Source organism: Oncorhynchus gorbuscha, linkage group LG14 (genome assembly GCF_021184085.1).
Source record: "Oncorhynchus gorbuscha isolate QuinsamMale2020 ecotype Even-year linkage group LG14, OgorEven_v1.0, whole genome shotgun sequence".
NCBI lineage: Eukaryota > Metazoa > Chordata > Actinopteri > Salmoniformes > Salmonidae > Oncorhynchus > Oncorhynchus gorbuscha.
The window spans coordinates 17,325,769-17,347,841 of record NC_060186.1 but is presented as its reverse complement, the minus strand read 5'-3'; the positions used below and the strand labels follow the sequence as shown (position 1 = coordinate 17,347,841).

Below are 22,073 nucleotides of genomic sequence, written 5' to 3'. Positions count from 1 at the left end.
GCAGGAGTGGCTTCGGGACAAGTCTCTGAATACCCTTGAGGGACCCAGCCAGAGCCCGGACTTGAACCCGATCGAACATCTCTGGAGAGACCTGAAAATAGCTGTGTCACAACGCTCCCCATCCAACCTGACAGAGCTTGAGAGGATCTGCAGAGAAGAATGGGAGAAACTCCCCAAATACAGTTGTGCCAAGCTTGTAGCATCATGCCCAATAAGACTCGAGGCTGTAATCGCCGCCAAAGGTGCTTCAATAAAGTAGTGAGTAAAGGGTCTGAATACTTATGTAAATTTGATATTTCAGTTCTTTATTGGTAATGCATTTGCAAAAATGTCTAAAAATCTGTTTTTGCTTTGTCATTATGTTTTGATTTTTTGATTTTTTAAAAATAAGGCTGTAACAAAATGTGGAAAAAGTCAAGGGGTCTGCATACTTTCTGAATGCACTGTAGTTCATTGTTTTTTAATATAACCAATATGCTTCCATATTAATTTAGAATCTATCCTCAAAATAGTTTAAGGATATTAATTAATAAATGAAATTAATCAATATGTCTTAAATTAATCCATTTGGGTGATGCTTTAGGTATTTTAATTTTCCACACGAGGACAACGAGGTCGAGGCCATACATTTTTGGTCCACCTCTTGTCCAATCCAAGGTCATTGTCCCCCCACCATCAGACTGATGCACTTTTCTCTTTTCTAAGTGGCTGCTGGTTGTCAGTCAGGGCACTAAGGAGTGTGGCTCATGTCACAACATTAATTTGCACTATTTTGTCTGGTGTTGGCGACAGATCAAGCCGCTGCATCCTGTCATAAGAGAGAGAAAGTGTTTGGAATTCAACAGAGACGTAATAAGACCCCCTTCCCACAAGAAACACTGGTTGACCAGCCAATCTTACCATTTCCTTCTCCAAAACATTAGTACTCCAAACGCTGCAACCAGCAAGATGGTTACTACCACCCCACCTACACCTAGGATTTCCATTCAATGGGAACAAAGAGAAAAACAAAACCATCAGGAGAAAGGACTCAGAATTACTTCCTGTTATACTCCTTCTCTCCCTCCCTGTAATCTCTGTGTGGTAGCCTACTCACCCGCATATATGGCTGTAGCAGAACTCTTCCCAGTGCTTCCATCTGAGAGTGAGAGAGAGAGACTGCATAAGTAATTAAAAGTCTTGAGTGATTCATGAGTGTGGTAGTAATGATCAAAGAATGATGCCAGGAAATGGTTGTAGTGAGTGTGTGGTTAGCATGCCCTTGCCAGGAGAGATCAGTGGGAGTTAAGACAGCTGGCAGAGGAACACAGGAAGTTTTCTCTAAAGACTAGCATCGTCTAGCACAGCGGTTCCAAAACGAGGGGTCGCGAACCTAAGTGGGGTTACCGGATATAAAAATGGGGTTACAGGAAAATGTTCAATGTGTGGGGGGAGGCACCAGCACAGAAGCTCACATCAATACCTCAGATAACACTGTTAAACAAATAATGAATGTGATTGCTAGCATTCAAGAGGAAACTGAGTGAACGACTCAAACACTTCCCAGCTTATGCTCCAAATTAACGTTAGTTGTGAGAGCAGAGATGCCCATGCATTGAGTTTTGTTCGCTATACATGTCGGACATAACGTTCTGTCTCACGATTACCGAGCATGAAACAGCACAGGGGATGTTCAGTGTGCTGCGTGGCTATATTGACGAAGAACAGATTCCATGTGATCGAATAGTGGGCTTTGCACAGATGGGGCTCCATCTATGGTGGGAAGGTGGGCAGGCCTCTGCACCCTAGTTATGAATGTCTCCCTCTGCCATATTGACGCATTGTATGATACACCGAGAGCAACTGGCGGCAAAAGTCCTGAGCACAGAACTCGGGAGATATACTGCAGCAGGTAACTTCGATTGTGAACTACATCAAACCACATCCACTGTGTACACACCTGTTCACTAAACTATGTGGAGATATGGGATCAGAGCATGACAATGTTCTACTTCACACCAAGGCTTGGTGGTTATGGAGGGGAGTATTGGAAAGATTTTTCACATTGATGGAGTAACTGTTGTCATTCATAATGGATGTAACAAAAACAGACTTGGTTGAATTTCTGTGTAATGAAAAGAAAATGTGTCTCCTTGCCTATGTAATAGACACATTTGGGAAACAGAACAAACTGAACACCAGCATGCTGGGTTGGGAAATAAAAAAACATTATACAGATGACTGACCAAATCAGTGAATTCAGAGGAAAGACTTGTTATAGTAGAGTCTTTCAAAAGCCAACCATGTTTCTAACAGAAAACAGCATCAGTAAGGGAAAGGCTCCAAATAAAAAAGCAACATTGGCTGTTAATAACATTTTAATTCATTTTTTTTTCACATGGAGCCATGAGAATTTTCAGATATCAAAATGGGGTCGTGGGCCAAAAAAAGTTTGGGAACCCCTGGTCTAGCATGAACAACAAAGAACAGTACACCAGAATGGACCATTACCAAACATAGATCTTTAAATAAATGCAACAAAAACATATCTGTACTATTCAGTAGAGTGATATACTATGGGACAAGTCTCCTCACCGCCAACTGGATCCTCACTGGAGGTTGGGGTTCTGTTGGAGACACAGTAACTCTCTGATGGAGAAACAGTCTTCGTGAAGACAGAGGTCACCGCACTGGACTTATCCACTGGCACTAATGTAAGGTCATCGATGATGGTGGTTGTCACTGTAACAGTAGTAATTACCTCTTGGTTCTCTGTGACAGGATCCAGGGTTAGGGGGCAAAGGTCAGAGCAACAGTTTTAACTGACCTGTCCAACCATACCTCACATTGATCATTAACATACGGAGAGAAGAAAGGCAGCAATTGATGAAAATTGGGAGGGACATACGCAGTATTGGAGATAAAAGTGAACTGGGAGTGGTCGGTCTTGGGCTAATTCTCCCTGTGGGCACTGAGAGGTGCACTATGGGAGATGGAGTCCTCTTGTGGGTTATTGAAGCTATTGGGGGAGAGAGGATAAAATAGGTCAGTCATAAGAAATCAATACAGCCAGGGCAGGGACATAAAGTGCCTTCAGAGAGTATTCACACCCCTCAAATTCTTCCACATTTTGTTGTGTTACAACCTGAATTTAAAATTGATTGAATTAAACATTTGTGTCACTGATCTACACACAACACCCCATAGTATCAAAATGGAATGATGTTTTAAGAAATGTTTACAAGTGAATTTAAAATGAAAATCTGAAATGTTTTGAATGTTTCTTAGCCACATAAGTTGCATAGACTCACTCGGTGTGCAATAATAGCGTTTAAAAGGTCTAATGCAGCTGTTTTTAGCTTAATATCAAATAATTTCTCGGTAACAATAATTTCTGGGTAACTTACTGCGAAATGGTTAAAAAGAAACCAAAATAGCAACAATTTTGCTAGGACTGTCTGGGAGTGGTCTGAGTCGGAGGGGGAAAGAAAATTTGCTGTTAGTGGCAGAGGTTTGGAACTCTTTCTTATTGGTCTATTAACTAATTTACTGCATGGTGATGTCACCATGTAGGCCAAAACGTAATCCCCCCAAAACAGTTTGAAATTTCAGACGGGCTTTTCAAACAGCTCCTACACTAAAAAGGTATTGACATCATTTTAACAGTATTATTCCAACCTAGCATGGAAATATACAGTACCAGTCAAAAGTTTGGACACACCTACTCATTCAAGGGTTTATCTTTATTTTTTACTGTTTTCTACATTGTAGAATGATAGTGAAGATATAAAAATGATGAAATAACACATGGAATCATGTGGTAACCAAAAAAGTGTTAAACAAATCAGAATATATTTTATATTTGAGATTCTTCAAAGTAGCCACCCTTTGCCTTGATGACAGCTTTGCACACTCTTAGCATTCTCTCAACCAGCTTCAGGAGGTAGTCACCTGGAATGTATTTCAATTAACAGGTGTGCCTTGTTAAAAGTTCATTTGTGGAATTTCTTTCCTTCTTAATGCGTTTGAGCCAATCAGTTGTGTTGTGACAAAGTAGGGTTGGTATACAGACGATAGCCCTACTTGGTAAAAGACCAAGTCCATATTACGGCAAGAACAGCTCAAATAAGCAAAGAGAAATGAAAGTCCATCATTACTTCAAGGCATGAATGTCAGTCAATGCAGAACATTTAAAAAACGTTTAAAGTTTTTTCAAGTGCAGTCGCAAAAACCATCAAGCGCAATGATGAAACTGGCTCTCATGAGGACCGCCACAGGAAAGGAAGACCCCGAGTTACCTCTGCTGCAGAGGATAAGTTCATTAAAGTTACCAGCCTCAGAAATTGCAGCCTAAATAAATGCTTCACAGAGTTCAAGTAACAGACACATCTCAACATCAACTGTTCAGAGTAGAACGCGAATAAGGCCTTCATGGTCGAATTGCTGCAAAGAAACCACTACTAAAGGACACCAATAAGAATAAGAGACTTACTTGGGCCAAGAAACACGAGCAATGGACATTAGACTGGTGGAAATCAAATCAAATTTGATATTTTTGGTTCCAACTGCCATGTCTTTGTGAGACGCAAAGTAGGTGATCTCCGCATGTGTGGTTCCCACCGTGAAGCATGGAGGTGGAGGTGTGGGGGTGCTTGGCTGGTGACACTGTCAGTGATTTATTTAGAATTCAAGGCACACTTAACCAGCATGGCCACCACAGCATTCTGTAGCGATACACCATCCCATCCAGTTTGTGCTTAGTGGGACTATCATTTGTTTTTCAACAGGACAATGACCCAAAACATACCTTCAGGCTGTGTAAGGGCTATTTGACCAAGAAGAGAGTGATGGAGTGCTGCATGAGATGACTTGGCCTCCACAATCACCCACCGCAACCCAATTGTGATGGTTTAGGATGAGTTGGACCACAGAGTGAAGGAAAAGCAGCCAACAAGTGCTCAGCATATGTGGGAACTCCTTCAATACTTTTTCAAAAACATTCCAAGTGAAGCTCGTTGATAGAATGCCAAGAGTGTGCAAAGCTGTCATCAAGGCAAACAGTGGCTACTTTGCAGAATCTCAAATATAACATATATTTTGATTTTTTTAACACTTTTTTGGTTACTACATGACTCCATATGTGTTATTTCATAGTTTTGATGTCTTCACTATTATTCTACAATGTAGAAAATAGTAAAACATAAAGAAAAATCCTTGAATGAGTATGGGTGTCCAAACCTTTGACTGGTACATGTTATATATTATCATTTTTTCCACTTAGACATTAAGGAGTATGTTGTGTAGATTGTTGACAAAAAAATGACAATTAAATCCATTTGAATTCCACTTTGTAACACAACAAAATGTGAAAAAAGTCAAAGGGTGTGAATACTTTCTGAAGGCACTAGAGGTCCCAGCCAAAGTTTTTTTTAAACACCTGCACACAGTGTGGGGTTGGACACAGAAACAGCTCAAAGCACAGAGAGAATCGCATCGTGTACTCAGACGGTTGATAACTACAATCTGATCAATGTCAGTGGACCCTTTCCCTTAGGTCGTCATTTCCCTAACCAAGGGGCTGCACATTTTGGTTTTTCCCTAGCACTACACAGCTGATTCAAATAATCAACTAATCCTCACGTGTTGAATCAGCTGTGTAGTGTTAGGGCAAAACCCAAAACGTGTAACCCTTGGGCTCCCGAGGACCGAGTTTGGGAAACGCTGCCTTAGGTCCATTGGCAATGTACAGAATGTTCCATACAATGTATCTTTACATAAACTGTGTCATACAGATCACTTACCCAAAAGGATAGGAGAGAAAGTGAAAGTTGTGGTGATGACAAGAAGAGGAAAGGAGAGAGGATATTACTAATGTAGACTCAAGTGCGTTTGTCACGGTGGTAAGTTATTTTTAGTCTACGGTATTAAAATAAATCTGCACCCTTTCCCCTATGGTACTTTCCATTTTACTTTCAAACTTGTACTTATTTTTTTTTAACTGCCTTATGTTCAAACCATACAGGAACGTTATGGAAACGTTGTACAGCTACTAAAGTGTATTTAGATGGTTTCACCCTACGTCTATGAGGTTGAAAGAACACAAGTCCCATGCTAACCAATTGGCTAATTTCCCAGATATCAGAGATAATGATTCTCTCTCTCTGTCTCTCTGTCCCTCCCCAATTGGTAATTACAGTCCTGTCCCATCGCTGAAACTCCGTGTGGACTCGGGAGAGGCGAAGGTCGAGAGCCGTGCGTCCTCTGAAACACAACCCAGCCAAGCCGCACTGCTTCTTGACACAACGCCCGCTTAACCCGGAAGCCAGCCGCACCAATGTGTCGGAGGAAACACCATACACCTGGCGACCGTGCCAGGGTGCACTGCGCCACAGGAGTCGCTAGTGCGCGAAGGGACAGGAACATCCCTGCCGGCCAAACCCTCCCCTAACCCGATCGACGTTGGGCCAATTGTGTGCCGCCCCATGGGTCTCCCGGTTGGCTGCGACAGAGCCAGGATCTCTAGTGGCACAGCTAGCACTGCCTTAGACAACTTCGCAACTCTGGAGGCTCTCTACTGACAATTTAACCCAGTGTTTAACCCAAAAGGCTCAGACTTTTCTGTTTCCCTCTATGCGGGCTGGCACCCGTGTCTCCGGTGGACCTGCTCTGACTTGGAGCCAAGGCAAGGGCCTGGGTACTTTTCAGCTGTCATTTTATTTTTTTACATTTAACCTTTATTTAACTATGCAAGTCAGTTAAGAACAAATTCTTATTTACAATGAAGGCCTACCCCGGCCAATGCTGTACCAATTGTGCGCCGCGCTATGGGACTCCCAATCCCGGCCCGGATGTGATACAGCCTGGATTCAAACCAGGGACTGTAGTGACGCCTCTTGCACTGAGACGCGGTGCCTTAGACTGCTGCGCCACTCGGGAGCATTTACATAACAATGGCTAACCGTGACATTAACACTGGTGACACCCTGGTGTGGGAGTAAGTCTAGATGGAAAAGTACCAATAAGGAACTGAGAACAACTCTATAGAGTTTTTATCTGCACTGTTTCTCTTTCACAGCCTGAAAACTAAACTAAAACTAGAGAGATGCTGGCTTTAATCTCACTGATCTCCCCTGACATGAAACTCACTACAACCATTTCCTGCCATCCCGCTTTGGCAATTATTAACAACATTCAGGAATGTCTCTTCTTCTCTCTCTGGCAGGCAGGCAGGCATGCAGACAGGCAATACTCACGTACTATCGTAGTTGGAATAGATGGGTTGGCTGGAATAAGCATGAAAGAATCAGACAGAAAATGCACACATTTGTTCCAAATATCTAGTCTCATACCTGCTCTTTATATGTAAATTATATGCATTACAGATGTAGTCTATAGTCATTGCATAATTGGAATACCTGATCTTATAGGTGTGGCTTGTCTGTCTTAATGTGTCATAGGTGGGTAGCGCATCTACTTACGAATGCATATCAGTGTTGGGCCTTCCCACTGAAGAACCTGATTAATTCGTTTGCACTTGATGCGACTGGAGGTCCCCGCCATCCTCACATAGCCATCCACACACTGGTAGTGTACAGAGTAGTTTTCTTGATATCTATCCAACTTTTTCAAGGGCTTGGTGAGCTCACACTGAGGCAGAGGTGGGCACACGTCTGAGGGGTGATGAGAAGGTGACTAAGTAAATAAGGTGTGTTCCCATAATACTGGGGTGGATCCAAAGTTAAAAAAAAAAGAATTGTGCTAGGACGGTCTGGGAGCTGTCTGAGTGGGGAGGAAAGGGCATCTAAGCAGTAGGACCTATTGGGAGGGATATGTAATCTGAAAATTAGCTGTTATTGGCAGAGAGTTTTCAAACTCTCTTTGTTATTGGTCAACTAATTTATACCATCCGGTGATGTCACCAGGCAAGCCAAAACTCCTAATCAGCACATTTTACATGGATGAAGGTCCTGTGTAGATTGTATTTTCAACCAACAACTATTACATCACACATTAGTTTCTTCAGTTGTTGCATAATATAATATATAATAGAGAAAGAACATGCATTTTCACTGCACCGGGCCTTTAACAATGTTCGCCATTACTCATGGTCTCTCTGGAAGGTTAGTAGAAAACATAGCAAGAGAGGAAAGATATGTTTGAGTAGTGTTTTAAGGACAATATAAGCAAGACAATGGGTGTGAATAGGTTTGCAAAGGGTCGGAAACTTTCCGGTAAATTTCCAGAAATATTCCGCAAATTTTCCATGGGAAGTTAAGCCCGGGAATTTGGGGAATTTTGCTTAAATTTGTAGGATACACATAAAGCAATTCTAAGTCTTGTGGTATATTATGGTTAAACTATCCCCTATTCAATGGAATTGCACAGAGAATTCTTCCATCACATGTACAAGATCTTGCACACTAATGAGATGCTATTGAGCCCACACTACTACACTGTCTGAGCCAAGGACTACATGCTTTCTGGTAAGTTTTGATTACAATACTGGGTGGGGTGAATATATTTTATATGACATACATGTTTTTTTGTTAACTAGTAAATAGTAGCCTACAGCAAAGTTTGTTTAAATCATTTCTAACTATTTCCTCTAGTTAGTCTTTGCTACCATGTGGGTTTTAGCTTGCTTCAGCCTGCTATCTGGAGTGTTAATTCACCTGTTTCCATACATGTTTCATTTTAAAACATGTATCTTACAAAGGAGTTGTTTCATCTGCTTAACTATTTATCTGTACATTGAATTGTATTGGTTTGGGGTTTTTTACTCATTTTTTTCTAACCTTTACAGGAAAATGCCACAGGCACTATCTGATATGTGGAGACATTTCACTGCTGCTAGTGTAGAAGGACAAGCTGTGTACATTTGCAAATACTGTGCCAAATCATATGTGAAGAATGCAACAAAGATGCAAAATCATCTGGCCAAGTGCATAAAGTTCCCTCAGCGCTCACAACAAGCAACCTCTGACAAAAGTCCTTCTACTTCTATTCGAGGTGAAAATTATGAATCAGACACCTTATTCGATAGCAACAGCTCATTGTCCTCCTGGAATCAGAAGTTTTCTGACTCAATGGAGGAACGTAGTCAGAGAAATGCTGATGGATGTCTTGCTCGAGCTGTGTACGCAACTGGTTCACCTCTGATGCTCACAGGCAATGTGTATTGGAAGAGATTTCTGAATGTTCTTCACCCAGCATACACCCCTTTAACCAGACATGCTTTATCTAGTAATTTGCTGGATACAGAGTTCAACAGAGTTCATGTGAAGGTCAAGCAAATCACGGAGAAAGCAGACTGTTTTGCAATCATCTATGATGGGTGGCCAAATGTTTGTGGGCAAGGAATAATTAACTACATCATCTCCACCCCTCAACCAGTATTCTACAAGAGCACAGACAAGGGACAACAGACACACCGGTCTCTTCATTGCAGATGAGCTGAAGGCAGTCATCAATGACCTTGGAACACAGAAGGTATTTGCACTGGTGACAGACAATTCTGTGAACATGAAGCCTGCGTGGTCTAAAGTGGAGGAGTCCCACTCTCACATCACACCCATTGGCTGTGCTGCTCATGCATTGAATCTGCTCCTCAAGGACATCATGGCACTGAAAACAATATATACACTCTACAAGAGAGCCAAGGAAATGGTTAGGTATGTGACGGGTCATCAAGTTATAGCAGCAATCTACCTCACCAAGCAAAGTGAGAAGAATAAGAGCACCACATTGAACCTGCCCAGCAACACCCGTTGGGGTGGTGTTGTCATCATGTTTGACAGTCTCCTGGAGGGGAAGGAGTCTCTCCAAGAAATGGCCATATCACAGTCTGCCGATATGGACAGCCCCATCAAGAGGATCCTTCTGGATGATGTATTTTGGGCGAGAGTGGTAAGCAGCCTGAAACTCTTGAAACCTATAGCAGTAGCCATTACACAGATTGAGGGAGACAATGCCTTCCTGTCTGATATTCAGACTCTGCTGCAGTTGTAAAGAAGAAATATGTACTGCCCTGCCCACTTCATTGTTGCTCTAAGCAGAGGAAACTGCAGTTCTGAAATACATCAAAAGCGTGAAGACTTCTGCCTGAAACCCATACATGCCGCAGCAAATACGTTGGACCCCAAGTATGCTGGCAAGAGCTTCCTGTCTGGTGCAGAGATCAACAAGGACTCTGGTGTCATCAATATCGTGTCTCGCCCCCTTGGCTTGGATGAGGGGAAGGTTCTTGGCAGTCTGGCGAAGTACACTTCCAAGCAAGGTCTTTGGGATGGAGATGCAATATGGCAGTCGTGCCAACATATCTCATCAACCACCTGGTGGAAGGGACTTTGTGGATCTGAGGCTCTTTCCCTTGTTGCCACCATCATCCTCCAAATCCCACCGACATCAGCCGCCTCAGAGCGCAACTGGTCCTGGTTTAGGAGCACACACACCAAAGCATGCAAAAGGTTGACCAATACAAGGGTTAAACAATTGGTGGCCATCCGGGCAAATCTGAGGCTTTTTGAGCTTGACAACGAGCCATCCTCAACAAGGTTGGAAAGTGACAGTGAAGATGAGGCCTCAGAGTCTGATGTTCAGGAGGTGGACATTGAGGAGGTCATTGAGGAGGTCCGGGGAGAAGACATGGATGCCTGAGGGGAAGACAACTAAACCTTTAGTTTCTAGACTATCATTTTACAGATGTATGTTGAAAACGTTTTTGGGAGATGCGATGGATAATTGGGGATCATTCAATATTCCCTTTCTTTTGTTGTTCAGTGAAATCATCCCATGTGAAGAGTCAACTTATTTAATTAAAGTTTAATTCGTAACTAAATAGTTTAATTTTTTTTTATTTTGGAAGGATTTAATAATGTGCAATTAAGTCTACTTATGATAAGGTAAAAAGTTTATGTCCATATGATATGGTAAATATATCCAATGCAAAAAACATCTACATTTTAATGATATTAATTTGCATATATTTCCATTAATTCCCATATATTCCTGTTAATTCCCATATATTCCCACGGAAAGTTTCCACCTCTGAATTAGGGTCGGGCAATATGGCAAAAATAGTATATCTCAGTATTTGAATTTTATACGGTATGACGGTATTTTATGTTTTTTAATAATAAAAGTTCAATATTTGCTTTATATGTAGTGTGTGACCCTAGGGTGGCGACACATACATTCTAAGTGATTTCAATGGGTCTTTCTCCATTATGATTGTTTTATACTGTTCAATTCAACTTCAACCCCCACAAAATCTGCATTTCAGATCATTTCTACTCTGCCACGTAGGGCTACACAATATGGGCAAGCAATCTGGGCCTTGTTTTTAACCAAATGTTGCAATTTAGAGCAAAACACTTATGTCAACTGTTGGACTCATGGAAATAGAATGTCTATTCTAATTATTTAGTTAGAATATAATAGTGGGCACTTTTAATACTGTGTTGTTTGACATGACAACTAATGAAAATGCCAAGGAGTTATTGCGACAGGGTAGGCTCTAAAGTGTTTATATACCTTTTCTACGGGACCATATAATCTTTGGCTACATTGAATGTTTTCTCTTAGATACTTACTTCATGTAGCCAAGACATTCTTGCTTTGTGTTTACCTATTTAATTTAGAAGACACTGTTGCACAAACAACACGCTGATTTAGATCTACACCATCACTGGTATTCTCAGGCTGTATGGCTAATTACGCGTGCTCTTACTCAGTGCATTTATTAGCATTAGCAGCTAACACGATTTAGGAACAACTAGCTGTTTGCAGATTAAGAAACACAAGCTAATAGTGTAATTATAGAATGCTAGTAGATGTATATTAAGAAACAAAGGGACAACTGCATCGTTGTCATCAACCTTGTTGCATGTGCTGTATTGACCATGCAGACTGAACGCAAGTGTCTCGTGGTCGAGGAACAACAAATGCGCTCCTTGAGTGACACGAGCTGGGGCTAGGTCTGTGTGTCATGCAGGTGAAAGAGGACCCAAAAGCGACTTGGCGAAAACAGAGTCTTTAATCCAGTAAAGTAAATACAATCAAAAAAACACAACTTTCACTCGAAAAGACGAGGACAAACTGGAGACTCGATCTTGAACAGCAGGTGAACAGCAGGTTGCCTCGGGAAGGCACTTGAACCAAACAGACTCAGACACCTGCTCACCACGCAGCATCTGAGGAAAACACGACACGACAGGGCGATACACAAACACAGCACGGTGAATTCTAGACAAGGAACCGACAGGGCAGAAACGAATAACAAGGAGAGAAATAGGGACTCTAATCAGGGAAAAGGATCGGGAACAGGTGTGGGAAGACTAAATGATTGATTAGGGGAATAGGAACAGCTGGGAGCAGGAACGGAACGATAGAGAGAAGAGAGAGCGGGAGAGTGAGAGAGGGAGGGGAGAGAGAGGGATAGAAAGAGGGAAAGAACCTAATAAGACCAGCAGAGGGAAACGAATAGAAGGAAGCACAGGGACAAGACAAGATAATAAATGACAAAACATGACAGTACCCCCCACTCACCGAGCGCCTCCTGGCGCACTCGAGGAGGAATCCTGGCGGCAACGGAGGAAATCATCAATGAGTGAACGGTCCAGCACGTCCCGAGACGGAACCCAACTCCTCTCCTCAGGACCGTAACCCTCCCAATCCACTAAGTATTGGTGACCCCGTCCCCGAGAACGCATGTCCATGATCTTATGTACCTTGTAAATAGGTGCGCTCTCGACAAGGACGGGAGGGGGGAGGGAAGACGAACGGGAGTGCGAAGAAAGGGCTTGACACAGGAGACATGGAAGACAGGATGGACGCGACGAAGATGTCGCGGAAGAAGCAGTCGCACAGCGACAGGATTGACGACCTGGGAGACACGGAACGGACCAATGAACCGCGGAGTCAACTTACGAGAAGCTGTCGTAAGAGGAAGGTTGCGAGTGGAAAGCCACACTCTCTGGCCGCAACAATACCTTGGACTCTTAATCCTGCGTTTATTGGCGGCTCTCACAGTCTGTGTCCTGTAACGGCAAAGTGCAGACCTCACCCTCCTCCAGGTGCGCTCACAACGTTGGACAAACGCTTGAGCGGAGGGAACGCTGGACTCGGCAAGCTGGGATGAGAACAGAGGAGGCTGGTAACCCAGACTACTCTGAAACGGAGATAACCCGGTAGCAGACGAAGGAAGCGAATTGTGAGCGTATTCTGCCCAGGGGAGCTGTTCTGCCCAAGACGCAGGGTTTCTGAAAGAAAGGCTGCGTAGTATGCGACCAATCGTCTGATTGGCCCTCTCTGCTTGACCGTTAGACTGGGGATGAAACCCGGAAGAGAGACTGACGGACGCACCAATCAAACGACAGAACTCCCTCCAAAACTGTGACGTGAATTGCGGGCCTCTGTCTGAAACGGCGTCTAACGGGAGGCCATGAATTCTGAATACATTCTCGATAATGATTTGTGCCGTCTCCTTAGCGGAAGGAAGTTTAGCGAGGGGAATGAAATGTGCCGCCTTAGAGAACCTATCGACAACCGTAAGAATCACAGTCTTCCCCGCAGACAAAGGCAGACCGGTAATGAAGTCTAGGACGATGTGAGACCATGGTCGAGAAGGAATGGGGAGCGGTCTGAGACGACCGGCAGGAGGAGAGTTACCCGACTTAGTCTGCGCGCAGTCCGAACAAGCAGCCACGAAACGGCGCGTGTCACGCTCCTGAGTCGGCCACCAAAAGCGCTGGCGAATAGACGCAAGAGTGCCTCGAACACCGGGATGACCAGCTAACTTGGCAGAGTGAGCCCACTGAAGAACAGCCAGACGAGTGGAAACAGGAACGAAAAGGAGGTTACTAGGACAAGCGCGCGGCGACGCAGTGTGCGTGAGTGCTTGCTTAACCTGTCTTTCAATTCCCCAGACTGTTAACCCGACAACACGCCCATAAGGAAGAATCCCCTCGGGATCAGTAGAAGCCACAGAAGAACTAAACAGACGGGATAAGGCATCAGGCTTGGTGTTCTTGCTACCCGGACGGTAAGAAATCACAAACTCGAAACGAGCGAAAAACAACGCCCAACGAGCTTGACGGGCATTAAGTCGTTTGGCAGAACGGATGTACTCAAGGTTCTTATGGTCTGTCCAAACGACAAAAGGAACGGTCGCCCCCTCCAACCACTGTCGCCATTCGCCTAGGGCTAAGCGGATGGCGAGCAGTTCACGGTTACCCACATCATAGTTGCGCTCAGATGGCGACAGGCGATGAGAAAAATAAGCGCAAGGATGAACCTTATCGTCAGACTGGAAGCGCTGGGATAGAATGGCTCCCACGCCTACCTCTGAAGCGTCAACCTCGACAATGAATTGTCTAGTGACGTCAGGAGTAACGAGGATAGGAGCGGACGTAAAACGTTCTTTTAGAAGATCAAAAGCTCCCTGGGCGGAACCGGACCACTTAAAACACGTCTTGACAGAAGTAAGAGCTGTGAGAGGGGCAGCAACTTGACCGAAATTACGAATGAAACGCCGATAGAAATTAGCGAAACCTAAAAAGCGCTGCAACTCGACACGTGACCTTGGAACGGGCCAATCACTGACAGCTTGGACCTTAGCGGAATCCATCTGAATGCCTTCAGCGGAAATAACGGAACCGAGAAAAGTAACGGAGGAGACATGAAAAGAGCACTTCTCAGCCTTTACGTAGAGACAATTCTCTAAAAGGCGCTGTAGAACACGTCGAACGTGCTGAACATGAATCTCGAGTGACGGAGAAAAAATCAGGATATCGTCAAGATAGACAAAAACAAAGATGTTCAGCATGTCTCTCAGAACATCATTAACTAATGCCTGAAAAACAGCTGGCGCATTGGCGAGACCAAACGGCAGAACCCGGTACTCAAAATGCCCTAACGGAGTGTTAAACGCCGTTTTCCACTCGTCCCCCTCTCTGATGCGCACGAGATGGTAAGCGTTACGAAGGTCCAACTTAGTAAAGCACCTGGCTCCCTGCAGAATCTCGAAGGCTGATGACATAAGGGGAAGCGGATAACGATTCTTAACCGTTATGTCATTCAGCCCTCGATAATCCACGCAGGGGCGCAGAGTACCGTCCTTCTTTTTAACAAAAAGAACCCCGCCCCGGCCGGAGAGGAAGAAGGCACTATGGTACCGGCGTCAAGAGACACAGACAAATAATCCTCGAGAGCCTTACGTTCGGGAGCCGACAGAGAGTATAGTCTACCCCGAGGAGGAGTGGTCCCCGGAAGGAGATCAATACTACAATCATACGACCGGTGAGGAGGAAGGGAGTTGGCTCGGGACCGACTGAAGACCGTGCGCAGATCATGATATTCCTCCGGCACTCCTGTCAAATCGCCAGGTTCCTCCTGAGAAGTAGGGACAGAAGAAACGGGAGGGATGGCAGACATTAAACACTTCACATGACAAGAAACGTTCCAGGATAGGATAGAATTACTAGACCAATTAATAGAAGGATTATGACATACTAGCCAGGGATGACCCAAAACAACAGGTGTAAACGGTGAACGAAAAATCAAAAAAGAAATAGTCTCACTGTGGTTACCAGATACTGTGAGGGTTAAAGGTAGTGTCTCAAATCTGATACTGGGAAGATGACTACCATCTAAGGCGAACATGGGCGTAGGCTTCTCTAACTCTCTGAAAGGAATGTCATGTTTCCGAACCCATGCTTCGTCCATGAAACAACCCTCAGCCCCAGAGTCAATCAAGGCACTACATGTAGCACCCGAACCGGTCCAGCGTAGATGGACCGACAAAGTAGTACAGGATTTTGATGGAGAGACTTGAGTAGTTGCGCTCACCTGTAGCCCTCCGCTTACAGATGAGCTCTGGCTTTTACTGGACATGAATTAACAAAATGTCCAGCAACTCCGCAATAGAGGCACAGGCGGTTGGTGATCCTCCGTTCCCTCTCCTTAGTCGAGATGCGAATCCCTCCCAGCTGCATGGGCTCAGTCTCTGAGCCAGAGGAGGGAGATGGTTGCGATGCGGAGCAGGGAAACACCGTTGATGCGAGCTCTCTTCCACGAGCCCGGTGACGAAGATCTACCCGTCGTTCTATGCGGATGGCGAGAGCAATCAAAGAGTCCACATCTGAAGGAACCTCCCGGGAGAGAATCTCATCCTTAACCACTGCGTGGAGTCCCTCCAGAAAACGAGCGAGCAGCGCCGGCTCGTTCCACTCACTAGAGGCAGCAAGAGTGCGAAACTCAATAGAATAATCCGTTATGGACCGTTCACCTTGGCATAGGGAAGCCAGGGCCCTAGAAGCCTCCCTACCAAAAACTGAACGGTCAAAAACCCGAATCATCTCCTCTTTAAAGTTCTGGTACTTGTTAGAGCAATCAGCCCTTGCCTCCCAGATAGCTGTGCCCCATTCTCGAGCCCGGCCAGTAAGGAGTGAAATGACGTAAGCAACCCGAGCTCTCTCTCTAGAGTATGTGTTGGGTTGGAGAGAGAACACAATCTCACACTGCGTGAGAAAGGAGCGGCACTCAGTGGGCTGCCCGGAGTAGCAAGGTGGGTTATTAACCCTAGGTTCTGGAGGCTCGGCAGGCCAGGAAGTAACAGGTGGCACGAGACGAAGACTCTGGAACTGTCCAGAGAGGTCGGAAACCTGAGCGGCCAGGTTCTCCACGGCATGGCGAGCAGCAGACAATTCCTGCTCGTGTCTGCCGAGCATGGCTCCTTGGATCTCGACGGCAGTGTAACGAGCGTCTGAAGTCGCTGGGTCCATTCCTTGGTCGGTTCCTTCTGTCATGCAGGTGAAAGAGGACCCAAAAGCGACTTGGCGAAAACAGAGTCTTTAATCCAGTAAAGTAAATACAATCAAAAAAACACAACTTTCACTCGAAAAGACGAGGACAAACTGGAGACTCGATCTTGAACAGCAGGTGAACAGCAGGTTGCCTCGGGAAGGCACTTGAACCAAACAGACTCAGACACCTGCTCACCACGCAGCATCTGAGGAAAACACGACACGACAGGGCGATACACAAACACAGCACGGTGAATTCTAGACAAGGAACCGACAGGGCAGAAACGAATAACAAGGAGAGAAATAGGGACTCTAATCAGGGAAAAGGATCGGGAACAGGTGTGGGAAGACTAAATGATTGATTAGGGGAATAGGAACAGCTGGGAGCAGGAACGGAACGATAGAGAGAAGAGAGAGCGGGAGAGTGAGAGAGGGAGGGGGAGAGAGAGGGATCGAAAGAGGGAAAGAACCTAATAAGACCAGCAGAGGGAAACGAATAGAAGGAAGCACAGGGACAAGACAAGATAATAAATGACAAAACATGACACTGTGTGGGAAGCGGCATGGAGAGAGAGGAAATGGGTGTTACACACTGCGTATTACATTTAACAAACCAAACATTCAAAAAACCCAAACCGGTCCGTGCATCAATATCGCAAAAAACGGTATACCACCCTGCCCTACTCTGGATATTCCCCAAAATGTGCAACCCTAGGTGTGAAATTTAACTATTACATTTCAGAGAGCCTTTAAAAGAGCCTTCATTGGGTTGGCCCACAGATGTGCCAAATTGTGTTCAACTCCTGTTTCACAATGGGCTAAAACAGGGTCACACATGGTGTTTTTTGGTAATCTTAAAAATCTTCATGGCATCAAAAGTATACACCTCACACACACATGGGTATTGGCGCAAATTGAAGAACACACCTGTACCATGTCAGATATTGAGTTGAAATGCAGTCTGAGTTTACATCCCAATATTACACTAATATACAACACAGAAGCTCAAAACATAAAAAAAAAACTAGTTTGTTTTTGAGGTGTACATGAAGAGTACTATTCAACGATGCTCTGTTGGTCAATATTTCCCTTCGGTGAATCCCTATCATCTTGTCAACAAGAAAATATATTATACCAATCTGTCTGTATAGGCTTTTATCCATAACAAGTCCCAGGCATCAAATCTTCTGTTTCTGTAGTATGAAGCCCCTTAATGTGCAAGTATACCCCCTAATCTGTCACAGGGCCTTACCCCGAATCCACTCCTTTATGCTGTGTGCCAAGCAGAGAGGAATAAGGTCTCATTTACAGTCTTTGGTAGGACTCACCCGGGGATTGAACTCCCAACCTTCCAAACTCAGGTTGGGAGGCTGCTGAGGTGGTTTTACATTTCAAAAATCTCTCCAACATGTATTTTAAAAATACATATATTTCTATAAATTTCTATAACTTATATAAAATGATTTCTTATGGCCAAAATTACATTATTTGCTTATAGACAATTTCATGTTTTTATGAGTGTTTGAGTTTAGGTCCATAACTGGCCTCTTTCGGCTTAGACTGCTTTCAGGGTAAGGTAACATGGTTTCTTTCAGCATTTCTCAAACAGGGACCGGTGATTAGGCCCTCTTCCTCTGGGGACCATTTGGGTAAAGAATAATTGCCCATTGCTTTTTAAAATTAAAAACACATTTTTCTTTACTAACACATAGGCTATGATTGATTTAAGATAGTAATAACATGGACAATCATGTAACGATTTTCATTGGTGGAAGAAGGTGAAGAGGACCAAAGTGCAGCGTGGTACGTGTCCATAATACTTTTAATCCAGAATGAATACACAAACAAAAACAACAAAACGATAAACGAACAGTTCTGACAGGTGCAACAAACACGAACCAGACAATAATCACCCACAACTCAAAACGGGAAAACAGGCTACCTAAGTGTGGCTCTCAATCAGAGACAACGATAGACAGCTGCCTCTGATTGAGAACCATACCAGGCCAAACACATAGAAAAAAAATTAGAAAAAAAAAGTATCTGAAACAAATGTGTACAAAACATTATTGAGTTGCACCCCCTTTTGCCCTCAGAACAGCCTGAATTCGTGGGGCATGAAATCAACAAGGTGTCAAACATGTTCCACAGGGAAGCTGGCCCATGTTGATTGCTTTCCACAGTTGAGTCAAGATGGCTGGATGCCCTTTGGGTGGAGGACCATTTTTGATACACACGGGAAACTGTTGAGTGTGAAAAACCCAGCAGCGTTGTAGTTATTGACACACTAAAACCGGTGCACCTGGCACCTACTACCATACCCTGTTCAAAGGCACTTAAATATTTTGTCTTGCCCATTCACCCACTGAATGGCACACATACACAATCCATGTCTCAATTGACTCAAGATTTTTAAATATTTATTTAACCCGTCTCCTCCCCTTCATCTACACGGATGGAAGTGGATTTAACAAGTGTCATCAATAAAGGATCATAGCTTTCACCTGGATTCACCTGGTCAGTCTATAACATGGTTCCATGTAGAACCCTTTCACCAGAGGGTACTACATGGAACCAAAAGGTGTTTTACCTGGAACCAAAAACGGTTATCCTATGGGGACAGTCGAATAACCCCTTTTTCAAAGAGTGTATGAGAGAATGATAGTTCTACCTGGAACCAAAAATGTTCATTTTAGGTTCTAGATAACACCTTTTAAGAGTGTTGTTCAATCTATGCAGATGGCAGCCCCCAACAGGTGAGTAGCATCCCCAACAACACACACAGACACACCAAATAACCATTAATGAATAAATAACAGAAAGAAAAAAACATATGCTTATTATTCAGTGTGAAATAAATGAATAAATAGTAAGGGATAAAACACAGACGTTCTGTACATTACCTTGGAATTATACAACGAGTGGGTCTAATCCTGTATGCCAATTGGTTAAAACCACATTCTAGCCGGTGTCTATTCCCCCTACTAAATCTATGACATTGAATTTACTCTGTTCCAACTGACTGCGCAATCCACTGTCTCATTAGCTCAGCCAGGCAATGTATACTGATCAAAAATATAAACGCAACATGTAAAATGTCCCATGTTTCATGAGCTGAAATAAAAGATCCAAGAAATATTTCATACGCACAAAAAGCTTATTTCTCTCAAATGTTGTGCACAAATTTGTTTACATCCCTGTTGGTGATCATTTCTCCTTTGCCAAGATAATCCATCCACCTGACAGGTGTGGCATATAAAGAAGCTGATTAAACAGCATGATAATTTTACAGGTGCACCTTGTGCTTGGGACAATAAAAGGCCACTCTAAAATGTGCAGTTTTGTCATACAACAGAATGCCAGCAATTTTTTGAAGGAGCGTGCAATTGGTATTTTGACTGCTGGAATGTCCGCCAGAGCTGTTGCCAGATAATTGAATATTAGTTTCTCTACCATTAGCCTCCTCGAATCTCATTTTAGAGAATTTGGCAGTAAATCCAAACAGCCTCACAAACACGTGTAATCATGCTAGCCCCTCACATCCAGCTTCTTGAACCCATGGTATGATCTGAGGCCGCTATTTTTGTTCAGTATTTAAACTAGATCTACACTGTAAAAAGCATCTAGACATTATCTCCCATTTCTTTTAGACTAGCATTTGGTTAAATGTTATTTCTAACGGTAAATGTGTGCTTATAGTATTGTTTTATTTGGTAACTGTGGTATAAGTGGGATAAACAGCGTAAACAAATGCAAAATACTACAAGTGGCTGTTATTTCTGACAGCAGAGCCGGGGCGTGACTTTGTAGCCGTAGCTAGTTGGCTAGCTAGCAGTAAGCAAGGGATTCGAACGTTGCCACTGAGCACCGCAACCGAACATAAAGAACGAACGACTGGGTCGCTTATTTAGCTAGATAAATGGTTTGCTGCCAGCAAACCTGCTTATATGACAAATTAGTTAAAAAATAACCGTTTCTGAAAACAGCTGGTCAAACTAGAAACATGGGAAGATAAATATCGAACTAGCAACCAAAATATACGAAAGTATGAATTCGCTCATTAAAAAAAATCTACGGAGGAAAAAAATCCACAGGTATATTTTTTATTTGGCAACTGTACTATAAGCGGGATAAACAAAGCCGTTCTGTAAAATATATTGGAAAAATTAACTCTGCACATGGACGACGTTTATCCCTTACTATACATAATTGTAACAGACAAAATGTACTGACCTCGCCTTACAATATTGAGTCGACACACTTTGATGATAAAAAGGAGGGAAAGGAGACACAGCCGCATGACACTGGAGCCTGCTATTCCAATGTTTAAATAAAGGAGTGTCTATAAAGTATCTTTGATGATGAACTGAGCCACAGGAAAATAATATGCATCTCCGAACTTTTGAAGTGGTATGTGGATAACGCCGCAAACCTTTCATCCAAATGTGTTGCTGCCACACTGGCACTTTCACTTTCATTCTCAATTATTCAGGTCTACTGCTGTAACCTGGATTCAGGGGTAGAAGTAACATCGTAAATGTAAATCATCTTTATTAAAATTAGTATGATAGTTCTGCATGATGGGATTTGAACACAAAACCTTTTGATTGCTAGACGTGTTGGTTGGATTCCAATATACAATCATTGATTCCAATTGTAAGACTATGTCATAGATTTTTATAACTAACCAACGATAGACCACAGCCTGCCGTTTCTGATGTGAACAAATTAGTCATAGTGGGCAGAACAAGCAAGGAGGAGGGCAGAGCCAAGCACGAGTTAGCGAGATCCTATTTGCAATAACTCAATTCGCCCTTGCACTCCTTCTAAACAACGGCATTTCTTAGACTTTGGCAAAGGGTAACAGAAAACTATATTGAAATCAAATATTTAATCGGTGAGAAAATGTGCAGAATGTCAGCCAAAATCCATCTCGCTCCATCTTCTCCTTACTGTCGGCCTTCTTGCCATCACCATATTTGGTAGTGAGCGGAAACGCTAACCGGATGCTTCACAATTATATTGTTCTATGTGACTATTTCATATCCTTTGAGGTCCGCACACGGTCAACGCTTGTATAAAAGTTGTCATCTAGCTCCATCTAGTGGTCATTTGATTTGTGTTTGTTTTTTATTTTTGTTTTCCAGTTGTGGCCATTCGAACGCTAGGTGGAAAAAAAGATAGTGTTTGATGAGACCACAAGGCCTCACTTACACCCTAGGTATCTGACTAACTATGTATGCCAGCAGCATACCACTGCTGGCTTGCTTCTGAAGCTAAGCAGGCTTGGTC

The 22,073-nt window shown here is 43.5% G+C and overlaps 1 protein-coding gene across 4 annotated transcripts; it reads right to left on the bottom strand.

The window, feature by feature from the left end:
- Positions 1 to 326: 326 nt before the first annotated feature.
- Positions 327 to 21,229, bottom strand: LOC123994767 (interleukin-15 receptor subunit alpha-like). Of its 4 annotated transcripts, none has more exons than XM_046297750.1 (8): positions 21,025 to 21,229; positions 7,458 to 7,649; positions 7,233 to 7,262; positions 2,888 to 2,998; positions 2,575 to 2,751; positions 1,097 to 1,138; positions 901 to 973; positions 327 to 808 (listed from the first exon to the last, which is right to left on the bottom strand). In XM_046297750.1, exons 1-8 carry the CDS (start codon positions 21,218 to 21,220, stop codon positions 745 to 747), a joined length of 885 nt encoding a protein of 294 aa, XP_046153706.1. In that variant the 5' UTR covers positions 21,221 to 21,229; the 3' UTR covers positions 327 to 744. The 4 variants fall into 4 exon arrangements, with proteins under 4 accessions (XP_046153706.1, XP_046153709.1, XP_046153708.1 ...); XM_046297753.1 differs by having other exon boundaries at positions 21,015 to 21,214; XM_046297752.1 differs by lacking the exon at positions 7,233 to 7,262.
- Between the last annotated feature and the right edge of the window lie 844 nt (positions 21,230 to 22,073).

What these genes read in the sequence shown, in the direction of transcription:
- LOC123994767 (XM_046297750.1), bottom strand. Translation starts at nt 21,220, where the DNA reads ATGAAAGGTTTGCGGCGTTATCCACATACCACTTCAAAAGTTCGGAGA. An exon ending in CCCAACACTGATATGCATTC is followed by an intron (nt 7,263 to 7,457) that starts GTAAGTAGATGC and finishes TGCTTATTCCAG; the next exon opens with CCAACCCATCTATTCCAACT. An exon ending in TATTCCAACTACGATAGTAC is followed by an intron (nt 2,999 to 7,232) that starts GTGAGTATTGCC and finishes CTCCCCCAATAG; the next exon opens with CTTCAATAACCCACAAGAGG.